Consider the following 20307-nt stretch of genomic DNA (forward strand, 5'->3'; position numbering starts at 1 on the left):
ATGCTCAGTCTTGTCGTTCTTTCCGGGTTTGAGAATATTTTGCCACTGAGGAGGTCGTGAAGCGGGAGAGTCCACGTGTATTTTGCATTTGCATCATTGCATTCCGCCAGGCGGCATTGGATTAATCCTTCGCTATCGCCTCTCGAATTGGGCACTGTCTTCTTGGCTGACTCGGTGCAGCACTGCAGCCGTGTCCGCGACTCCATTTAGCATGTGATAGCGGAAAACAACAGGGCGACATAGAGATCCGGTGCCTGTTGATTCGCAAACGTGCAGGTGACGCGGTATGCTACGAGACGGAACACGATTATTTGTGACATCATTCTCGCCGACTGCCGGGTGCCTTTAAGGGATGAGTGCGGCTGGGGCCCGGACAGAACAGGGAAGGGATGCCACCGCAAATTGGCCCAGACACGGGGCCCCGCAGGAGTTTCTACAAAACTCCTGCTAAATCCGCAGACCCGACGACCTCGTTTCGGTTCGAGAAAAGGAAGATCCCTGAGTCTCAGGGGTGACGCCGCGTATTTGCTTCTGCGCGATGTACCTCATACAATTTGTTGCTTACGGTGGACCAACAGCAGCCAAGTAGTCAGGCACACTTTCAAGCTCCGTTTTTCCGAGTTGTCTCGTCATACGCAATACTGAATGCCTTCCTCGTTCCAGAAATGTTTGCGTCCCCACCCCTCCAGCGGCGGTTCACGGCGCACGGGGCCTTCAACGTGGTAATTACGGCGTAGATAGAAAAGGATTGTCGAGGCGTTTCGCCTCTGTATTCTGAGGAACTTACATGCGTAGGCGCATGTGCCCTGCCCTAGGGTCCTTTGTCTGACGTCCGAGGCCAAAGTCCGTGGAGCACCGGTGGTTTCAACTACTGCCCGTACTGTCAGGGCTCCCTTCCTCTGCATTTGCGGAGACACTGAGGGAGACAAGGCTCGTCATATACCAGAAAACTAGCCATCTGCCTGCTGGCAAACATGCGAGTGGCTCCCAAACGGCAGCGCACTGTCACCCTTGTCCTACGACACTGGAACGTCAACAGAAGGACGCGGCGCTAGCCCAAGAGGCGCATGACCATATTTTTGTGCTGATCATGTGCAGCCGGGGTAACACAGCAACATACGACAGATACACTTCCCTTCGCCGGTGATAAATTTTGGTGTCTTTTCTGCAGGTACGAATGCGCACAGCGCATACACAGAAGTTTGGGTTTTGCATCTTACGCATCCTTGAACACAAATAGAGTTCTATGCAAACAGAGCAAGGCTGTGCGAGCGGACCGGCTGGCCGTCGTTGTTTGTGTGCAAGCGTCTTTTGTCTGGCTGTCGGCTCCCCCTTGGTGTTCCATAACCTCAGCTCCTTCTCTTTACCATAACAGCTTTGTCCGTACTGCTTTCGTGCGTTTCTCACGTCTTCCGCTTCACTCTAGACTTGCTTGTTGTTCCGCGCGCCAAGCCGTTTGATCGTTTGTCAACGTATTCGCTCTCTTAGCCGCTGTCTTCGATCCTGGACTGCCCCCCTCGTGTCTCGCGGTCCTTTCTGACCCTCGTCCTGTTCATCAGCTCGCCCTCAATACGGCTCCGCTTTGCTTTTCTAAGAATTTGCTTTTTTTAGACGGTGAATCGCCCTGGTTCGCGAAAAGTCGCGCGTATCATTGCTTTGTAGCACCCTGTCGCCGCCAACGCGCGGAGTACCACCAACGACCACCACCCCAAGTTATCTCTTCGTGCTCGGTCGTCACTCTGTGAACCCTTCCTCCATCCTCTGCTGTGCACTCTTCCAGCTTTCTGGCTGTGCGTATCTCCGTCTCAGTTGCCCGCTGTTTCTCCGAGGACTCCACCGAAACGTCGAGGAAACAGCGACTTGCTGTCTTTCCGTTGTTTCGCGCGGTAGCGCCTCTTTCCAAATCTCATTTGAAAACCCGTGTCGCGTGGAGCTCGTTTCGCACTGCCTACTCCTGCCTACTCCTCCTCTGTCAAACCGGTCGGCTCTCCTCTGCCATTGAAATTTACGGGCTTTTGGAGCAGTCGAGACACTGCGAAAGGACCACACGAGCGTGGGTGGCGTTTCTGTGCGACGTCCAGCGTGCGTTCCGCTTCAAGCGGCACGAGGCACACTGCGTCCGTGTTTTTCTCTGCACAACTTCCTTGTGTACGGCAAAAAAGAATTGTAAGCAGCACCTGTTCGACTGTGCTTCCTACGGCTGTTGATTGGACAGCATTCCTCCTTCGGGCGCCTTTCCCTTTATACGAGCCACTCGTGCTCGTCAGCTGAACTGTTTGTGCTTTTCCTACTCTCTTGTTTTTTTTCCAGTTCTTCTTTTAACTTACTGTATCGTGTTTCTGTTCGTCCCGTTTTTCGTTCGTTTCCGGCCCCGTTTCACCTGTTTTTCTCTTTTCTCTGCCCTTTGCGCTGGCGCCCACGCGTGTGACGAACTGCGAGAGAGTGGCGGTGCCCTGCTTTTCAGTCTACGCCTCAAGCGCGGTTCTGTTTTTTCCCCGTTTCCTCTGCGACTGCCGCACCTGCTTTCTGCGATCCCGCGTCCACTCCGTCCGTGACCACGCTCTCCGCGTCGTTTTTCCCTCTGCGTTCTGTGTAGTTGCAGCGAGAGAGTCTCGCACAAACAGCGTCAGACAAGATGGCGGGCGGCATTCGCAAACAGCAGCCCGCGGCTGCAGAGAAGAAGGATGAGTCTCAGAAGAAGAGGTCCCCGAACCGACTCATCGTCGAAGAAGCCATCAACGATGACAACAGCGTGGTGGCGTTGAACCCTGCGAAAATGGAGGAACTCCAGATTTTCCGCGGCGACACCGTCCTGCTCAAAGGGAAAATGCGACACGACACCGTCTGCGTCGTCCTGGCTGACCAGGACCTCGACGAGGGAAAAATTCGCCTCAACAAAGTCGTCAGAAAAAACCTCAGAGTCAAGCTCGGCGGTGAGCGCGAAAGCGAACCACGCGCCAGCCGGCAGGGGCGCCGACGTGACGCAGCGCGAAACGCAAGGGCGGCGGAAGGCGCAAGATAGAGGGAGGGCGCAAAATATTGCTGCTTCGCGTTTGTGTGCGTGAAGCACGCGGCTATCCTGAGTAGAAAAGACTCTGTGAAATCTATGCGTGCTCGCGTGGGAACGCCGCAAGGCAAAGATGTCTCGCTCTTCGTCCTAACGGCAAGCACAGCGGAGGGTGGGCCCTTCCTTGCTCGTGGAATGTGGGCGCGGGGACTCGCTGGTAGCGCTGTGTGTACGAATGAAACTGGCCTGTGAGACGTGTTTTCAGATTATGTGTCCTCCGGCATGAATATGTGCGGTGTGTGTGGCTACCAAGAGTTTGGGGATCTCCAGCACCTGCGCCTGTGAGCACGCCGCGAGACGGCCGTTGGCAGTCCGGAAGGCGGAGCCTCGCGCGGCTTCACAACCTTTCCGCTGGAGAGACATGCGTCTTCTGTGTGGCACATTCGCGGCGTGAACACGCTTGACCTGGAGAGATGCATGCGCTTTTTTTTTCAGATATGGTTCACGTCAGCGCATGTCCCGACTGCCCGTACGGCAAGCGCATCCACGTGCTTCCGCTCGACGACACCATCGAAGGCATCACAGGTGAAGAGTCGTCTGCAGCCGCAGGCTTGCTGTCCTCCGCTCTCTACAAACGTGCACAGACGCCGCGTATTCGCCCTGAAATCGCCGGCAGACACGCCCCGCGACAAACGTGTTGCGCCGCGCGTGCGCCCTGCGTCGCTCCACGCCACCCCATATATTCACCAGCTCAGCGGTGGGAGGGAAACGCGGGGAGGCACATTCGAAGGCGAGAGGCGTGTGTATGTGTGCGGAGGACTCTACCGTATGCAAGGTGTGTGAGACATGCGGCGGCGGAGCTCTCGACACACATTGTGTGACCGCGCGTGGCGCGCGCTGGAGTGAAGGCTGCATACATCGGACGGTGTGCCGTATCTGTACTTGTGTGCTGTATCTGTACTTGTGTGCTGTGTGTCGCCGGGCGCGGTCCCGACGGAGGGAACCCGATTCACCGATGCATCAACTTTCGTCTTCTGACCGTGTAGGCAACCTGTTTGATATCTACCTCAAGCCGTACTTCATGGAGGCGTATCGCCCGGTCCGCAAAGGCGACCTTTTTCTCGTTCGCGGCGGCTTCCGCCCTGTCGAATTCAAGGTACACCTCGACATATTCTAGCATACTCGCCGTCCCATGACCGAGCGGGCACACCTTTTCGCCCCGAATTCTAGTCGTCAACGACCTTTTCGATCGCAGATACATACATACATACATACACACACGTATTTACAGTTTTATGCCTATACATATATATACACATGCGTGCATGCTTGTATGTCTTCGTATTTTTTGCATTACGACATGCAGACGAACGCCGTTCCCCTCTGAGCACTGCTCGTTAGAACGCTGCATGCGCCAGTGTGGTGCGTCCGTTGCGCGAGCTGTGGGCGCTGTGCGGACCTCGCCTTTTATTTTGCTGGGTCTCTTGGGAGGGTCGTCGTGGAAAATTGTCTACCTCTCGTTCGAAACACGATCTGAGAGCGAGTGCGGTTTTTGTTCAGGTCGTCGGCGTCGAGCCCGGCGAGTTCTGCATCGTCGCGCCCGACACGGTCATCCACTGTGAGGGTGACCCCGTTAAGCGCGAAGAGGAGGAGCGCCTAGACGAAGTCGGCTACGACGACATCGGTAAGCGAACTGCAGCATCTGTTTTCTCTTTTCTTTTCGCGTCCTGCGATCCGCAAATGCGCACTCACGAGCCTTACAACGTGCGGCTTCTTCATGGCCAGTGAGAAGAACAATAGCGTTTTCCGCGTTTTCATATTCCCTCGTGTGCCAGGGAATTCACCAGGCAGATTCCATTCGACACCGAGGGATTTCCGGTCTCCAAAGAGACGCAGGGGACCCAGACCCTAACCCGTTCTTCGTGCGCTTTTTCTGCGGCGCCACAGAACCGGCCAGAACAACATTTTTCTGTTATTCTGGAGTTTTGAGTTCGACGACAGACGCGGCGAGAATGGAGAAATGCGTGCTGTCTTTTCAGGTGGATGCCGCAAGCAGATGGCTCAGATTCGTGAAATGATCGAGCTGCCCCTGCGTCATCCGACCCTCTTCAAGACGCTCGGCGTGAAGCCCCCCCGCGGAGTTCTTCTCTACGGACCGCCAGGTAATTTTCACGTCCACCTTTCGAAAGAAACGACGCTGAGCGCGCGGCAAGAACTCTCCCCATCCTTCCTTATCGTGTAACCGTATCTGGAGCGTTGGCAAGCGACGCCGTGCCTCGCGCGCTGCACCAATTGCGTTTCTTTGCGCGTTTTCGAGTGTGCGTGTGGCGTTTCACAGTGACTGAGCTTTTGGGGCGTGGCTGCGTGTGCTCGCTCACTGTGTAGCGGCCGATATCCGCGAACGCGTTATGTTCCGTGGCGTCCAGGAAGCGGAAAGACTTTGATTGCTAAGGCCGTCGCCAACGAGACTGGCGCGTTCTTTTTCCTCATCAACGGCCCTGAGGTCATGAGCAAGATGGCTGGTGAGACTTCAGACGCTTTTCGACGATCTGCAGGGACTGAAGCGCCTCACACGACCTTGTGAACACGCAGCCCATATATGGCACGTCGTGCTCTGTAAACACGCCAACATTTCTGTGCATGTGTACATATATGTTTGCATGTATGGAGTTGATGGCTGGCTGTGGATGTAGACACCGCCCCCAGCAGGCTTGTGCGTGCGTGTCAGTGGGAAAGACAGAGCATAAAGATCGTAGCTAGGCCATGTATCGCTATTATCACATTATAAGTAGCTATCGTCTCTGTGTTGCCCTGGGCAGACGTTCAGCCACCTGTGTTGGTGCACATGTGCACCTCTGCATGACACGTGGACGCGTGCGTCGTTTTTGCCTGACTTCTCAGGCGAGGCGGAGAGCAACTTGCGCCGCGCGTTTGAAGAGGCGGAGAAGAACGCACCTGCGATTATCTTCATCGATGAAATCGACTCGATTGCTCCCAAGCGCGAGAAGACGAACGGCGAAGTCGAGCGGCGCGTCGTCTCGCAGCTCCTCACGCTCATGGACGGTCTCAAAGGCCGCGGACAGGTTGTCGTCATCGGTAGGTGTCCACGCACTGCGAAACGCGTAGCCCTACCCAGTAGGCAGATATCCATTATCATCGTGTATATACGCATTTATATGCATATGCATAGATGTATATACATGCATATATTGCTACATGTATAGGTATATGGGTACAAAGATCGATATGTATTCATATATGTTTACATCCATACACACGTATCTATACATATATGTGCATATATCTGCTTATACCTATACATTCTGTATGTGTATCTACAAGTGACTTTGCGGACGTGTTGGTGTGCACGTCGGGGACGAGTGTGCCTCGTGAGCATCACGTCGCTGATGTTGATTCGTTTGTGCGCGGCTTTTTTTTGTCAGGCGCGACTAACCGCCAGAACTCAATTGACCCCGCTCTGCGTCGCTTCGGGCGCTTCGATCGCGAAATCGATATCGGTGTCCCTGATGACAATGGCCGCCTGGAAATTCTCCGCATCCACACGCGCAACATGAAACTGTCCAACGACGTCAAGCTCGAGGAGCTCGCCGCCAACACTCACGGCTTTGTCGTAAGTTCGCCCTCGAGTTTGACTTGACGATCAGCTTGTATTCTCGTTGGGTCGGCGGTTGCATGCCTGCGACTTTGGAGGCGGCTAGCAGGGCGCGCGAGAGGCAGGCTTCGTTCCCATTTTCGTTCTCATACATATGTGTGTATATGTATGCATATAATATATATATGTGTATATATGTATGCATGTATGTATCAGCAAAGCCTCTGCGACGCACCTGCGACCGTCGCAGCGTCTCAGTTGATGCGTATGCTTGGATATGCGGCATTTGTTGCGTCTAATTCTTCCGCGTCGATGCCTTTCCTCTATTTTTTGTGTGTCTCGCTTTATCCGCTTGCGTGTGGCTTTTCCGCGTCTTCAGGGTGCGGATTTGGCGCAGCTGTGCACGGAGGCCGCGTTGTCCTGCATCCGCGAGAAGATGGATTTGATCGACTTGGAAGACGACACAATCGACGCGCAGGTGTTGAACAGCATGGCGGTCACGCAGGAACACTTCACCAGCGCGCTGCAATGCTGCAACCCGAGCAGCTTGCGCGAGACGGTTGTGGAAGTCCCCAACGTCAAATGGGACGACATCGGTGAGGAAATCGGCAAAATACATAGGAAGTCGAGAGGTAAATTCAGCAGCGTGCCTCCACCTCGCGCGCGCGTCCTGCCTGTATTCTGCAGAGAGATGCCTTTTTCTTGTCACTCTGTGCTTCGCGAGTGCGTAGCTCAGCGTTGCATCGTTTTTCGCTTTTCGTTTTCGCTCTGCCTCCAGGTGGGCTCGAAGACGTGAAGCGGAACCTACAGGAGATGATTTTGTACCCGATCGATCACCCAGAGAAGTTTGAGAAGTTTGGCATGAGTCCGAGCCGCGGTGTGCTTTTCTATGGGCCCCCGGGGTGCGGTAAGACTCTTCTCGCGAAAGCCGTCGCCAGCGAATGCTCCGCGAACTTTGTCTCCATCAAGGGCCCTGAGCTCCTGACCATGTGGTTCGGAGAATCCGAGGCGAACGTCCGCGAAGTCTTCGACAAGGTGAGCAGTCGTTGCTTGACGAAGTCTGCGGCTCTTAGCGATAGGCGGCCCCGTTGTCGCCTTCGTGGGGCGATAATGCCGCTGCAGGCGTCTGCATGCAAGCTTCTGCCGAGCAGGGCAGCGTGTTTTGGCTCTAAATGTGTAGATACGTGTTTGTATACATGTGTGTATGCATGTGTACTTATGTGTCTGTATGCCTACGTACGTATTTACATACGTTTGCAGAACGTGTATGTATGTGTATGTCTATATGTGTATGTATTTGAGAGGATTTGTGGGGCTGTGCACGATGGAGTTCGTGCTCGGAGTGGCCTTCTTGTGTTTGTCAGGCGCGCGCGGCGAGTCCGTGCGTGTTGTTCTTCGATGAGTTGGACTCGATCGGCACGCAGCGCGGCAACTCGCTGGGCGACGCGGGCGGCGCCGGCGACCGCGTGATGAACCAAATGCTGACGGAGATCGACGGCGTGGGTCCGATGAAGAATCTCTTCTTCATCGGCGCGACCAATCGCCCGGAGCTCCTCGACGAGGCGCTTCTTCGCCCAGGCCGCCTCGATCAGCTGATTTACATCCCGCTGCCTGACCTGCCGGCACGCATCAGCATTCTCCAGGTGAGCCTCAGCAGCGAGCGACGCGCGGAGATGTAGGGACACAAGGAACGCAGAAGCGAGCCGAATACTGCGCCACAGTCTCCAGAGGAGAGGGACAGGAGGCGCGAGTCTCCAGGCGCACATCGGCAACACTGCAGAGTGTGAAGTGAGGAAGGAAATGTAAGCAGAAACATAGAGGAGGGGCGGAAAGAGAGAGAGGGGTGTGTGTAGAGGCGTTTGTTTTTGAGAGAGACGTTTGTGGATGCGCATGTGTTTGCAGGCGACGTTGAGGAAGGCGCCCGTCGCGAAGAACGTGCCGATTCCCTTCCTCGCGCAGAAGACGGCAGGTTTCTCCGGTGCTGATTTGGCTGAGCTGTGCCAGCGTGCGGCGAAGGCGGCGATCCGCGACGTAAGCACCTTCGAATTGAAAGCCGCGCGAAGGAGGGGGCATTGCTTGAGACAGGAGTACCGAGTGCATCGCGTTTTTTCTTCGGCGGTGTTCGACGCCGCTGAGCAGCAGGCGTGAGGTTCTGGCGGCGGTGCGTGTGTGCTGCAGGCGATCGCAGCGGAGGAACTCGCGCAAGTCAACGTGGGGAGCGACGGCATGGAGGCTGAGGAGGAAGATAAGCCCGAAATCATCTACGAGATCACGCGCAAGCACTTTGAGGAAGGGCTCTCAGGTAAACGCCGCAGGCTTTGCGCAGAGGGGGGGGGGGGGGGGGGGGGGGAAGGGGAGGAAAAACGCGTAGCGGGAAGTGTGAGGCGCCAGAGAGAGAGAAAGACAGTGCGAGAGATTGTCGCAAGAGTTTCTCTTGAGGCGAGATTCGCCTCGACGGGTTCCTGCGTGCATCTTTTTTTTCTGCGTGTGCGTGGAGCCACATGTGCATGCGTGAGCCAAGCTGTTTGTGACTATCATGTTGAGGGGATGATGTACAGTGAATCCAGCGTATATTTGAAAATTCAACATGTGTTGTACGAGCTGGATCTCAAAAAATTCACTTTCGTCGCGTCTCTTCCCCTCTTCTCAGGCGCGCGCCGCAGTGTGTCTCAGACGGATTTGACAAAGTACGACAACTTCCGCATGAAGTTCGACCCGATCTACAAGAACCAAGCCGCTGGCGGCGATGCGCAGGTCCTCATCGACTGGCCTGAGGACAACGCCAACGACGCATCCGGAGGGGTAGGCTAAACCAGGGCCGCCGCATGCGCGCGTGCGTCTCGGCGGATGCCTGCGCAGGCATCCCTCTGGCGGCGCCCGCCTGCGTGGCCTTCACTGTCTACACGCGCAGACATCTGTCTGTCTGCACCTCCTTGTCTACGTGTATCGATATATGCATATATATGTATGTATATGCATTTACATATTCATATCTTTTTATGTATTCTCCCACATGCATATGTCACGCGCCGCGTGGTGCGCTTCGCTTGAGTGAGGCTGGAGGCGTCAGCGATTTTCTTTCCTTTTTTTTCAGGTTGTCGGAGCTGACGGCGGCGACGACGACGATTTGTACTCGTAGGCGCCAAGCGCCGCGGGGCGGGCGCTAAAGAGCAGATGAGGCCCGACGCGCCTGTCTGTTTCTCCAGGTGCGTGTAGGGTGTACGCGTTGTGTTTTTGTGTGCGGCTCCTGCCGGAGGTGGCTCGCGGCTGCAAACGCCGCTTCAGGTGCCCAGTTTCGTTTTTGCGCGAAAACCGTTTCAAGATTCTTTTGAGAAACCTGAGACGACGCAGACTCGAGGCGGCAAGCCGTGACCGCGAGGTCGCACGGAGAGGCCGCGCCGCGTTTCAACTTCGAGCAGGAGAGGGATGTGCTCTGTCGATTGCGAAGGCGCCTGCTCGAGCTGCAGCAAATGGGGCGTTTTAGATGGCTGAGAGGACGCCAACAGACGGAATCCGACCTGCGGAAATCGGCGATTGCGTGTAGAGACTCTGTTTCGCTCAGTGGGATCACGCGTGCTAACAAGGGCGCAGGAGAGGGGCAGGTGGGCAGGTCTTGTGAGCCTCATCCTCTTTTTTAACTTCGGCTAGTCATTCGCCTCCATTCATCAATTCGACTGTGTCGCAAAATCAGCGAAAAAACTCCTAAAAATCAAAGAGGAAAAGAAAAGTCTCGGAAGGCAGACCGAAAGGCAACAAACAAAGGGTTCAGTGACCAACAGCAAAACCGACGAAGCAGCGCGCAGGCCACGTCACGCACGTCTCGACTAGCGCCCGCTGTCGCGCTAGCCGCGTCGCGACACCGAACAGAATGACACCTATATCCGAGCGATTACAAATATGCATATATATAAAAATATATATATATATGAATGCATAGACATGCACTCATCCATGCATTACCATGAATAAATGTACGTGCAGTCGAATACGCTGTCACAGAGGCGACGCCTCGAGAGGCGTCGGGCTTCGCTGACGCGAATGGAAACCGAGTCCTTGTAGAGACAACGAAGAGACTTCACTGTGTTTCCTCTTCGTCTGGGGCCAAGAGCAGCAGAGGATCAACCTCGGATTCCTGAAAATCGCAGCAGGTGCGCACACAGACATTCGAACACGCTGTATACATAGGTGCATGCAGTGGTAAAGGTGAAAACTAAAATAAAATATGCATGCAAAAAAATATATAAACATACGTGTATATTTTATGTACGTGTTGACGGGAGTAACTGCGCATGCTGTCGCCAGCGGCGAGCTCGCTGCCTATCCCTGAGCAGGGATTCGAGATTTCTATTTGGCGTGCCCATCTCCTGGACAGCAGAGCTTGCTAGGGTCGAGCGGCTGGAGAGTTGCATGCAGTTCAGATGTACATTTCTTGAGCGAAGCAACATGCCCTTCAGACTGGCATTTTCGCAGAAAGAGAATGAGCTCCCTGAGGAAAACTCCACAGTCTCAGCCCTTCTCTCGCATGAACAGAGCATCTGAACGACGCTGACCGGAGCCGCTGCGCTTACACTCGTTAACGCCATTCCCGTCTTGTGCCGCGTTCGAGGCCTGCAGATGAGCGCAACGCACGCGACGCAGATGAACCATAAAAATTCGCGGAAGACACAGACTGTGCAGCACATAAATCAAATAGGGGTATTGATATCGAGAAATGCGCACTAAATATACGCATGTGTTTATCGATAGTTGATACTTGGTACGTAACAGAAAATCCGCAGTGTCCATTGTAGCCCTCCTCCCCTCTCGCATTCCTGTTACCCTCATATATGATTAGTTCACGCGATTCCTTGATGCAAGGAGCATAGATCTGTAGTGCGTCTGCATGTATACTAGGATATTTATGTGCCTGGGCTACATGCCGCCAAACGCACGCAAGATACGAAGGTGGAGCAAACCGAGAGATGTAGCCAATGAAATACTTTTTACGAAATCGACGAAGAACGATTCGCTGGTGGATAGCACCCAGGTGCACCCACGTACCGCGAGCTGTGTCGCAGGCCAGACAGACCGGTGACTCCGAAGGAAAAGCGCAAAGTGGAGAGAAGCGAATCAGAGACAAGAGACAGAATGCCTAGATCATTCGACACAAACCGGCACGAGGCCATTTCGAGAAGATTCAAATCGCGACAGTCCCTGACGGATGCGCAGCCGGCGATCCCCTCGTTACATACGGAACTACACGAACCCGTAATGGAATAAACATATATATATATATATATATACATATATATAAATAAGTAGATTAGAAATGTGTTTGCTTATGCGAGCCGCACAAGTGAACCGGGTCGCGGGTGAGAAGGTCGTGACTTAGAAGTAGACGCTGGCTCGTTTGAATTACGATTTTCACTGAAGCATTCGACTTGCCTTTCCTTGAGACTCCAGTAGTTGTACAGGCCGTCGTAGCGGTCTAGGTAGACGATCTGGCCGTCTTGAGACTGCCCCGCCACCTGCACATCGACGATGTCTCCTGAGGCAACGAGATGAGCGCGGAAAAAAAAGGGACACGTGACACTGCATATGCAACGATCCAGCAGGGTTTGAGAGGCTTTGAACAAGAAAAACGCGCTTCTGAGAGCTTGCATGTGCAGAGGAAGCGACAGCCCGAGAGCCCCGGAATAAGCTGACACAGCAGTGAGAGGAAACAGGGCAAAGAAGTCGAGCTCAAACACAAAAAAAAATGCTAGTGCCTACAAGCCTACAAACACGTGCTGCCGCGCGACACGGACAGATCCGAGTGCTCTAATCAAGATTTATATATATATATATATATACGTACATACGTACATACATACATACATTCATACATATATATATATATATATATATATATATATATATACACCTATATGTATACAAACGCAGTTATGCATATATGTATGTCTGCTGGCAGATAGCGCGAGACGCACAGGACAGAACGCAGCAAAGAGGCTGAGACGGAAGCGTCGCTCCACGGACAGCGACAGAGTGTGTTCGCGAGGCACGACTACGAATAAAAGGCGAGGATGCTGAAAGGGGAGACGAAGAATTCTCTCCGGCTCCTGTTCACAAACTCTGGGTTTAGGGTTTAGAGTTAAACGGCGCACCGAGGTTCACGTCGTGGAAGCGCGAGAGCGCAGCGGGCGTTGAAACGACGCCGTTCCTGCCGCAGTTCAACTTGAAGGTTAGGCCGGCACACGTCCGCGCCGCGACCATGCCTGAGAGAAAAGAAACAAGAAACGGAAGGCGCGTGCACCAGCCCACACGTGTTCCAGACTCCCTGCACAAAATGTCACCCGACAAACATGCACGCACGCAAATCAGCACATCGCGGACATGCATCCATCTACACGCATAATCCTCCCTGAAAATACACAATTATATATATATAGATTTGTATGTATTCATAGGCGCGCGTACGTTTGCATGGGCCTGAGGTGTTACGAGAAGGAATCGCATCGACTTTTCTATTTGAGTAAACTCTCTTAAAAGCTCGTCGTGTCTCACCCTGAATGATTGCGCCGGTCGCTGAGATCTCCGCCGGAGAGTTCAGGTGGGTGTTCAGGTGTCGATATGGCAGGTACTTTCGGCAGCTGCGCCGAACGACCTCGGTGCACGCTGAAAATTGAGGACAAAGAAGAAAAGAAGGAGCCCGACGTTGGGTCCGATGCAAACACGACCCATACGTGGCAGGCGTGTCCGTGTATACATATATATACATATATATATATATATATTGTACAACGTATACGCATGTAGCTTGCCATGTGTGTAATATGCCACATAAACGTGCGCGATGCCGGATCCGCGTAGAATGTTAGATTCAAGCATTATGTGTGCGGTTTCTTCCAGCGTGAGACTCTGTTGCCATCTATGGGTGCTGCTTCAGATGGAAACGCAGCATTTTGCTTCTGTACAGAACAATCTATAAACACATGTATGCATATATATAAAGAAAGCCAACAGGTGCATATATATATCCACGTAGTGCGGATCGGGCCGCGACGACAGAGTGTGCGCGAGTAAAAAAGCACGTGTCTGTGTAGAAACACTGCAGAGACGATTGAGAATATTTGGGAAACGGTTCGCCGAAGCGGCGCGCTTACAGCCCAGATGAAAGGCGAGGACGTGCGCGAGGTCGAGGAGGTGCGAGACGCCGAAGACTGCGTAGCGCAGAAGGTCTGTGCTCAGCGGGCGCCCGCACCAGACGGAGGGATCTGCTTCCATCGCGCGTTTCGCCTGCGCCGAGACGCCGTGGTCACTGAACCCCCCGAAAAGAGAAGACACGCAGCAGACAACGAGACAGATCAGTCGTAAAGTTTAACGCACACAACACTCCAGGCCGACAAAAAAATTCACTGAAGAGACCAAGCGACGAGAGACACCTGTGGAAGAGCGAAACCAAGTCAGGGTGCAAACGCCCCCCGATCCCAGAGAACCGCAACCACTTCGAAGCCGCGGCCACGCGCGAATCTCGACAGGGAACGCTTACAGGCAGAGCTGCCCTCCACTGAAGCTGAATGCGTGAGCAGCTGTTGATACACTCCAGCTGCACATGCACAGCCTGCATATAGGCGTCGACGCGCGTCGATGATGCGGCTCTCAAATTACTCAAGTGGCCTCTGCGTGAAAGTTCAAGCGCGCGTCTCACCGGAGGTTGAGGAAACTCCGTAAGAGCTCTGTGAGCGACGCCTGGAAAGGCGCCTCGCCGTCCCTCTCGCACAGCACTTGGTGCGCCACCTGCAGGAAAGTAGGAATCGAAAAAAGCGCCGAAGAAATTCGATCAGATTCCAGGCTCGCCTCCGTGAACTTATGGCGAGGGAAGGCTGTCGCGTGTCGGTCTCTGGGCACGCAGAGAGGACGGCAGGTTTCGGGCCTACGGCGCTGCAGATGAAATCCGCGCGAAGGGCGGAAGGAACTTGCCTGCGTGTCGAATACGTTCCGCAGCCGAATCCCGTGCTGATGAAAGAGCGCCGACGCGTCTTCTCGACAGTCGTGGCAGACCTGCAGCGACAGAAAGAGAGGGAAGGGGCCATGGGCGACAAAAGCAAAACAGACGAGTGCAGAGAACAGGAAACGAGGCGACGGAGAGGAGAACATGCGGGAGCAGGAAGAAGAAGAAAACGAAGCGCGCTGACGCCGCCAACTGAGAAGAAAACCACGGGAAAAAGGCGACAGACACGCCCCCTGTTCACGCAAACCACGCGCGGAAGCACGCATCGCGCGGACGCCGCAGCCAAAGTCCCTCGGAGATGCAAGCGGCCACGACTCCAACCCTGAAAGGTACCTTGACGATATGCGGCGACTCGAGGATTTCCTTCAACTTTGGGTTTTCGCCGACGATGCCCGTTTTGAACGCGTCAAGAAGCAGCGTGTGGCTCGCGGTCGCGAGCTGCACCGTGCAGACTCGCCCGAAACGGCCGAGAGCCACGCCCTCGCAGTCGAGCGCCACAACCTGCCGCGACAGGTCTCCCGTGAGGAACGGCGACTGCGACGCAGCGATCTGCCGCTGCACGACGAGGTAAGTCGTCAGCGGCGAGGCCGGAAGCAGCGCAGAGGACGCGGGGCGGAAGAAGACCTCGTCGAGAATGGCGTCGCAGTCATCGGGGTCATCGACCAAGTGGACTTTTCGACTGCGACGGGCATCCCCAGACGCCAACGAGGAGGCGGGGCGGGATCCAGCACCTGAAGAGTAAGACGACAGCGCGCGCTCACAGAGGCGCGCGCGCGCCTGAGGAAGGGGAGGATGCCCGAGGCAAATGGCTGACAGCGGACGTGGAGATGAGCTGCGCGCTCTGACAGAAAGCCGAGGAGTTGACGAAGCGGATGATGAAGGCTGGGGCTGACGCGGGAGGGTTGCCGCCGGGCGGCGAACAGAGAGTAAAGCCGTTGAACGCGAGGCGCTAGGGCCCGGCGTAAACAATGACAGAGAATCAGGAGTCAGGAAGCGAAAGAAAAAAACTGAAAAAGCAACAGGTGAAACCGAGACAGAAGGCAACTGGCGCGTGCAAAGTCCCACCCCGGCGATTTGGCGAGGATCAGGGATTCTGCGATTCGCACTGGAACAGGTCGTGGGGTTCTCCACAAGCGGCGCTGAACGAACGAGAAAGTGTGAAGCCGACCAGGTTGACGAACAAAGGGATGCAGACGGCCGACCGGATGGAAGCGTCGACAATGCCGAGGGACGCGCTACAGCGGGCGAACACCGGCGAGGCGACGATGCACGCGAGGCCCCGGGATACGATGACAAGACCGGCGCCGAGGCAGAGGAAAACGGCGAAGGAAACGATGAAGAAGACGACGACTGTGATGCAGAGGTGCAGGGGCACCGGCACGGCGAAGGAACTAATGCAGACGCTTCTGAGCTTTTGGACAGAATAGGGAAATCGCTTGTCCGTCGGCTCCTACACCGGCGAAGGAAATGGCGCTGCAGCGCCGGATGCGGGGCCCCTCTTAGAGAGCATGCGACGCCAACTTGCACAATCTCCATCTTCAGGGAGATATCAGAGCAAAGCGTGAAGAGAACAGAAAGGGGAAGAAGCGTGCACCTCGGCTGCAACGCTCACCCCATACCGAAATAGGGGAGCCGTTCACTGTACATACGCCCGCGGATACATCGCACGCAAGCGGATAAGAGACAGAAGTTGTAAACGGTAAGCACCTCCACAGTGAGGCGTCAAGCGCGCATTTCATGCGGCGTTTCGAACGGATGAGGGACAAGAAGATGAATGAACAAGAGCCAGGTGATGTACGCCAGTTTTCGGTCCTCACCTGAGCCAGGCAGGGGCTGCAGCAGTGCCGGAAAGCCAAAGGAAGAAGGGTTCGCTAACGAACAAAGGATACGGAAATCGTGTTCGTCTTGCAGAACATGCGTGTGTAAATGCAAGAGCAGGGTGAACATAGGAAAAAAGTCAAACTGGATTCCCCCGCGTCCATCTGACTCGACTCTTGACTCTCGCTCACTCGGGCGGGCGTGATTGACTCCTTGACGGAGGAATCGGCGACAACAGAGGCCACAAACAACACGAAGGCAAAGCAAGTTTTTCATCTCGGAGTGTGTCCAAGGGAAATTTTCGAAAAAACAGAGCGTTGTGCGCATGGCTCTTCCGTCGGCGCTCGGCGCAACTGTTCGCGCGAATTTTAAAAGAAGAGAATGCATCTGTGTCTCCGCATGTGCCACTGTCTCCCCCGGCCCGCGACTTGCCGCAGCTTTGGGGCTGAATCGCCCCTGCTTTCCTAGTTTCTCTCAAGTTCACACAGCAAAAGTGGTTTGTGTCCGCCCGGGGTAGTCTGGTATTGCCCTCCTCCCAGAAGATCGGATTGTGCCCTCTTAAAGTGGTCGCCGCGAGGCAGGTAGTCATGAAAGCTTGTCAGTTTGAGCATAGCTGCTGGGCTGAGCCACTAATAGTTCCTGCTTGGCATAAACGGATCTCGCGACGGATCTCGCGACTTATTTACGTTCGAACCGTGTCGCAATCAGTGTCTCCGGGATGTGTTCTGAGATAGCGTGAAAACACGAACTAAAGACACAGGCGGGAGAGCGTGGGGCGGGACGGGGCGGGGGGGACCAGGGAGACAGAACAGAAGACAAACGCGGCTAATTCCGCGCAACTATATGCAACTCTGTTCGAAGCACACGTCAGCGGCGAAATCCTAATGCCTATCAATAACATGCATTGGACGCCAGGAAGAACATTCTTATAGGGGATACAACGATGAATTACACAAGCAGATGCGACAAGACTTCGCCTTGGGCACATTCGAAAATCCCACGTTCCCGTAAACGACATCCTTTATTAGCATACAAAACCGTATTTTCAGGCGGGTCTCCACAAGCTCTCTGTCAAATGAAAAGAGAAATCTCTCATAGCATCTCGCTTCTCCCACTCGAAGTGCCCATTCACTGAGCACCGAACTCCGGCTCTAGGGCAGACGACACCTACAGCGAGCGGAATGCTTACACAGACAAACAACAAATCTCGAGATCCACATACACAGCAGTCTTTGTCTATGTGCTTCTCGCCCCACCCCCCCCTTCGCTCGAACTGCGTGCGCGATACGTGTATATCCTTCTAGAGTAGACAGATACAAAGTTGTACGCGTGCTTGACGAAACAAATATAAGTGATTTTAGAGATTTCGGCTGCTTTCCGTCGATATGACGCCTCTCGGTCATTCAGCGGGTTCCGCTTTGACGTCCAAGCGGCCCATCGGCGAAAATACCTACCACAGCTCCATGCTTCTCCGGCCGTATTATGTCACGGCTGAGTGGTTTAGATCTTGAAGGTTTTTGTTGACTGGATTCAAGTTCTCTTCGTGACCATCGTGGTAATTGCCTCGCCATCTCCTGTTGCTGGTCCTTGGTCTAGTGAGATCTTTATCCCGTCCCTTTGCGCGAGCTCCGATTATACGACTATATAACTTTTGTACCCTCACAACAGGCTGACGTTCCTTTCAATTAGTGAAAGGCGCGCTGACATCTCACGGCCGATTTCAGCCCCGGTTGCCTCCAGCTAGTTTGCACCCTGCCGCACGCTTACGGCGAACACAGGGCAGTGTTTGGCTGCACCGCGAACGGAACGCTCCAGAAAATCCTTCACTCCGAAGCAATTTGCCGTTCAGGAGCAGGTAGTACGTCTGCTTCCACGGGTACATTATTAATAAGCAGGGCGTCAGTCCTAAACCTCAACGGGGCTGCCTAGTGGCTCCACATACTATATGCTCTTTCCAAGCGATCTGCGGCGGTCAGTGGTGTTTTCGGCCACTGGTTCGTATTCCCCAGTCTCGTTGTGGGTCCGTATCGGCTGTCTACCACGAGCGGTAGGTCCGGTGAAAATTTACCATGAATATGGATCTTTTCGTGTGAATCTGTCCGCTACGGTTGCCGATTTAGCACACGCTGCTCGAACTTTCGCCTTAGGCTGTGTAGCTTGACGCTGTGTAGCGCGGTGGCATGCGCGTGCGCGTGCCGCATCCACGCGCATCTTAGAGGCCCGCTATCGGAATGCCAAAGTAGACACACATTGAGGCGTTGGTGATACGTCTGTACGGCTGAAGAAAGACAATACAAGCAAAAAATTCGGCTGTCGAGGGCAACCTGGATTTCCGCCCACCGCCAAAGACGCTGTCGGCTCCACACCCACCTCTCGTCACGCGATGGTCACCCCCCGGACCGGCATGGGATCCGGGCGCTGACACGGGTGATTATACCACTCTTAATACGTTTATATTCTGTGATGCTGCAGGGAAATACTTTATCCACATGTGGACGCCGGGGTTCGCCCGCTCACACTCAAAGTAAAACAGGAGCATCGGCATCCACGGGGAGGGGCAGATCGCCATTCCGTGAAAGCCGTGCATGCTGAAAAGACTACATTTTTTATCAGTTTGAGCATATCGCCATCATACTCTACGGCAGTCTTCCGAAAACCACAATGGCGGGTGAGGGTTATTGGAGGTCAGGCTAGGCTCGGGCACTGGCGGCTATTTTTCTGTTGAGTGCGCATTCCGTCAAGGCATCGGGCGAGACGGTTCACCAAGTAACAGACCAGAACTGCCACGAGGGAAAATTCGCATTGAATATGCCGACGACGCAAGATGCACTGAACTTCAAGTGTGGTAGTGCATATCAGAATCTCGCACCGGCTGAGGGAGATATCGTGTTCGAGGATGAGGGAAAATTGTCTCTGCCTGATGTTATACTGGACAAGGTGCTCCCTGGTGCTACGCTCAACCCGAACGGCCCCAGGGGTAACGTTCTCACAGTACATAAGAGGAGGGAAAATAACGTGATGTTCGTCATCGCATGAAAAGCACTCGACCAGGGCGTTTTTCCGGGCGACAAAAATTCCGTGACGCAAATGAAGGATCCTGTAGCAGGGGAAAACGCCTGCGCGATCATCATCACCGTGATGCGGAAGCCCCTTCCGCCATTCCCTGATCAAGTTTACAGTTGCTCCCCAAGCAAAGGCACAGACCTGGTTGTCTCGACAGCCAAGTGTGCGGTGAAGATGAAGTGCCCCACGAACCTCGCTCTTCAGCCTTCGGACGACGCCACAGCGTACGACGACAAGAACGGCGGGTGAGCATACGTGAAGCCCCTGAACACCCTTGTTGCCGAGGCGGACAGAAAGAAGAGCGGTGGGGAGTACACACTGACGGTTCCGCGTCTTCCTAACGGTTCTGACTCTGCTACTGGTGCGACGCTGCGGACGGTCAGAGCAGTCGAGGGGGCGAGAAGTGTTGCCGGTTCCGCATTACTGTAGAATCAGCAAATGCAGGGGCGTCGGGAGCTCACGGCTTGAATGGCGTCGTAGCCGCTTTTGGCGCTCTCGTCGGAGCCTTGTCTGCTGCAGTCGCTGTGGTTGGTTTAATGTGAAGATGACGGCGGCTGTGCCGCGATCCAGACAAACAACTGGCGGCACAGCCAGGAGTCGTTTGCCAGGATTTCGTAGCGCTAGTTCGTGAGCTGTGTCATGGTTTTTCCAAATTTTTTTTAGGGCTGAGCGCTTGGTTTCCCGCACCGCGTCTCAATAGTGTCCGGGCCAATACTTGCCACTGATAGCAGGAGCGATCTTGTAATCCATTGTAAGGGTTTGTTTACATGAAAAAAATGGCTTTCTGCCAGCTGAAGATGGGGACGGCTCTCCAGC

General features: G+C 54.4%; 3 protein-coding genes across 3 annotated transcripts; 2 read left to right on the forward strand and 1 right to left on the reverse strand.

Moving 5' to 3' along the window:
* Positions 1-2635: 2635 nt before the first annotated feature.
* BESB_038290 (cell division protein CDC48CY) lies at positions 2636-9759 on the forward strand (the record flags this gene model as incomplete). Its single annotated transcript, XM_029362415.1, has 15 exons — positions 2636-2933; positions 3503-3592; positions 4054-4163; positions 4568-4691; positions 5047-5169; positions 5434-5529; positions 5909-6103; positions 6451-6638; positions 7000-7216; positions 7399-7655; positions 7985-8263; positions 8523-8651; positions 8799-8922; positions 9271-9422; positions 9715-9759. 15 exons carry the CDS (start codon positions 2636-2638, stop codon positions 9757-9759), a joined length of 2427 nt encoding a protein of 808 aa, XP_029221380.1.
* Positions 9760-10695: 936 nt separating this feature from the next.
* On the reverse strand, positions 10696-16146 carry BESB_038300 (3'-5' exonuclease domain-containing protein; the record flags this gene model as incomplete). The annotated part of the gene is made up of 9 exons (XM_029362416.1): positions 10696-10752; positions 11189-11228; positions 12045-12147; positions 12764-12874; positions 13164-13274; positions 13763-13917; positions 14308-14396; positions 14580-14660; positions 14944-16146. The coding sequence occupies 9 exons, from the start codon at positions 16144-16146 to the stop codon at positions 10696-10698; spliced, it is 1950 nt and encodes a 649-aa protein (XP_029221381.1).
* Positions 16147-19515: 3369 nt separating this feature from the next.
* On the forward strand, positions 19516-20191 carry BESB_038310 (SAG-related sequence; the record flags this gene model as incomplete). The annotated part of the gene is made up of 2 exons (XM_029362417.1): positions 19516-19736; positions 20155-20191. 2 exons carry the CDS (start codon positions 19516-19518, stop codon positions 20189-20191), a joined length of 258 nt encoding a protein of 85 aa, XP_029221382.1.
* Positions 20192-20307: the final 116 nt, after the last annotated feature.

The sequence above is a fragment of the Besnoitia besnoiti genome, chromosome II (assembly GCF_002563875.1).
Source record: "Besnoitia besnoiti strain Bb-Ger1 chromosome II, whole genome shotgun sequence".
In the NCBI taxonomy this organism is placed as follows: Eukaryota; Apicomplexa; class Conoidasida; order Eucoccidiorida; family Sarcocystidae; genus Besnoitia; species Besnoitia besnoiti.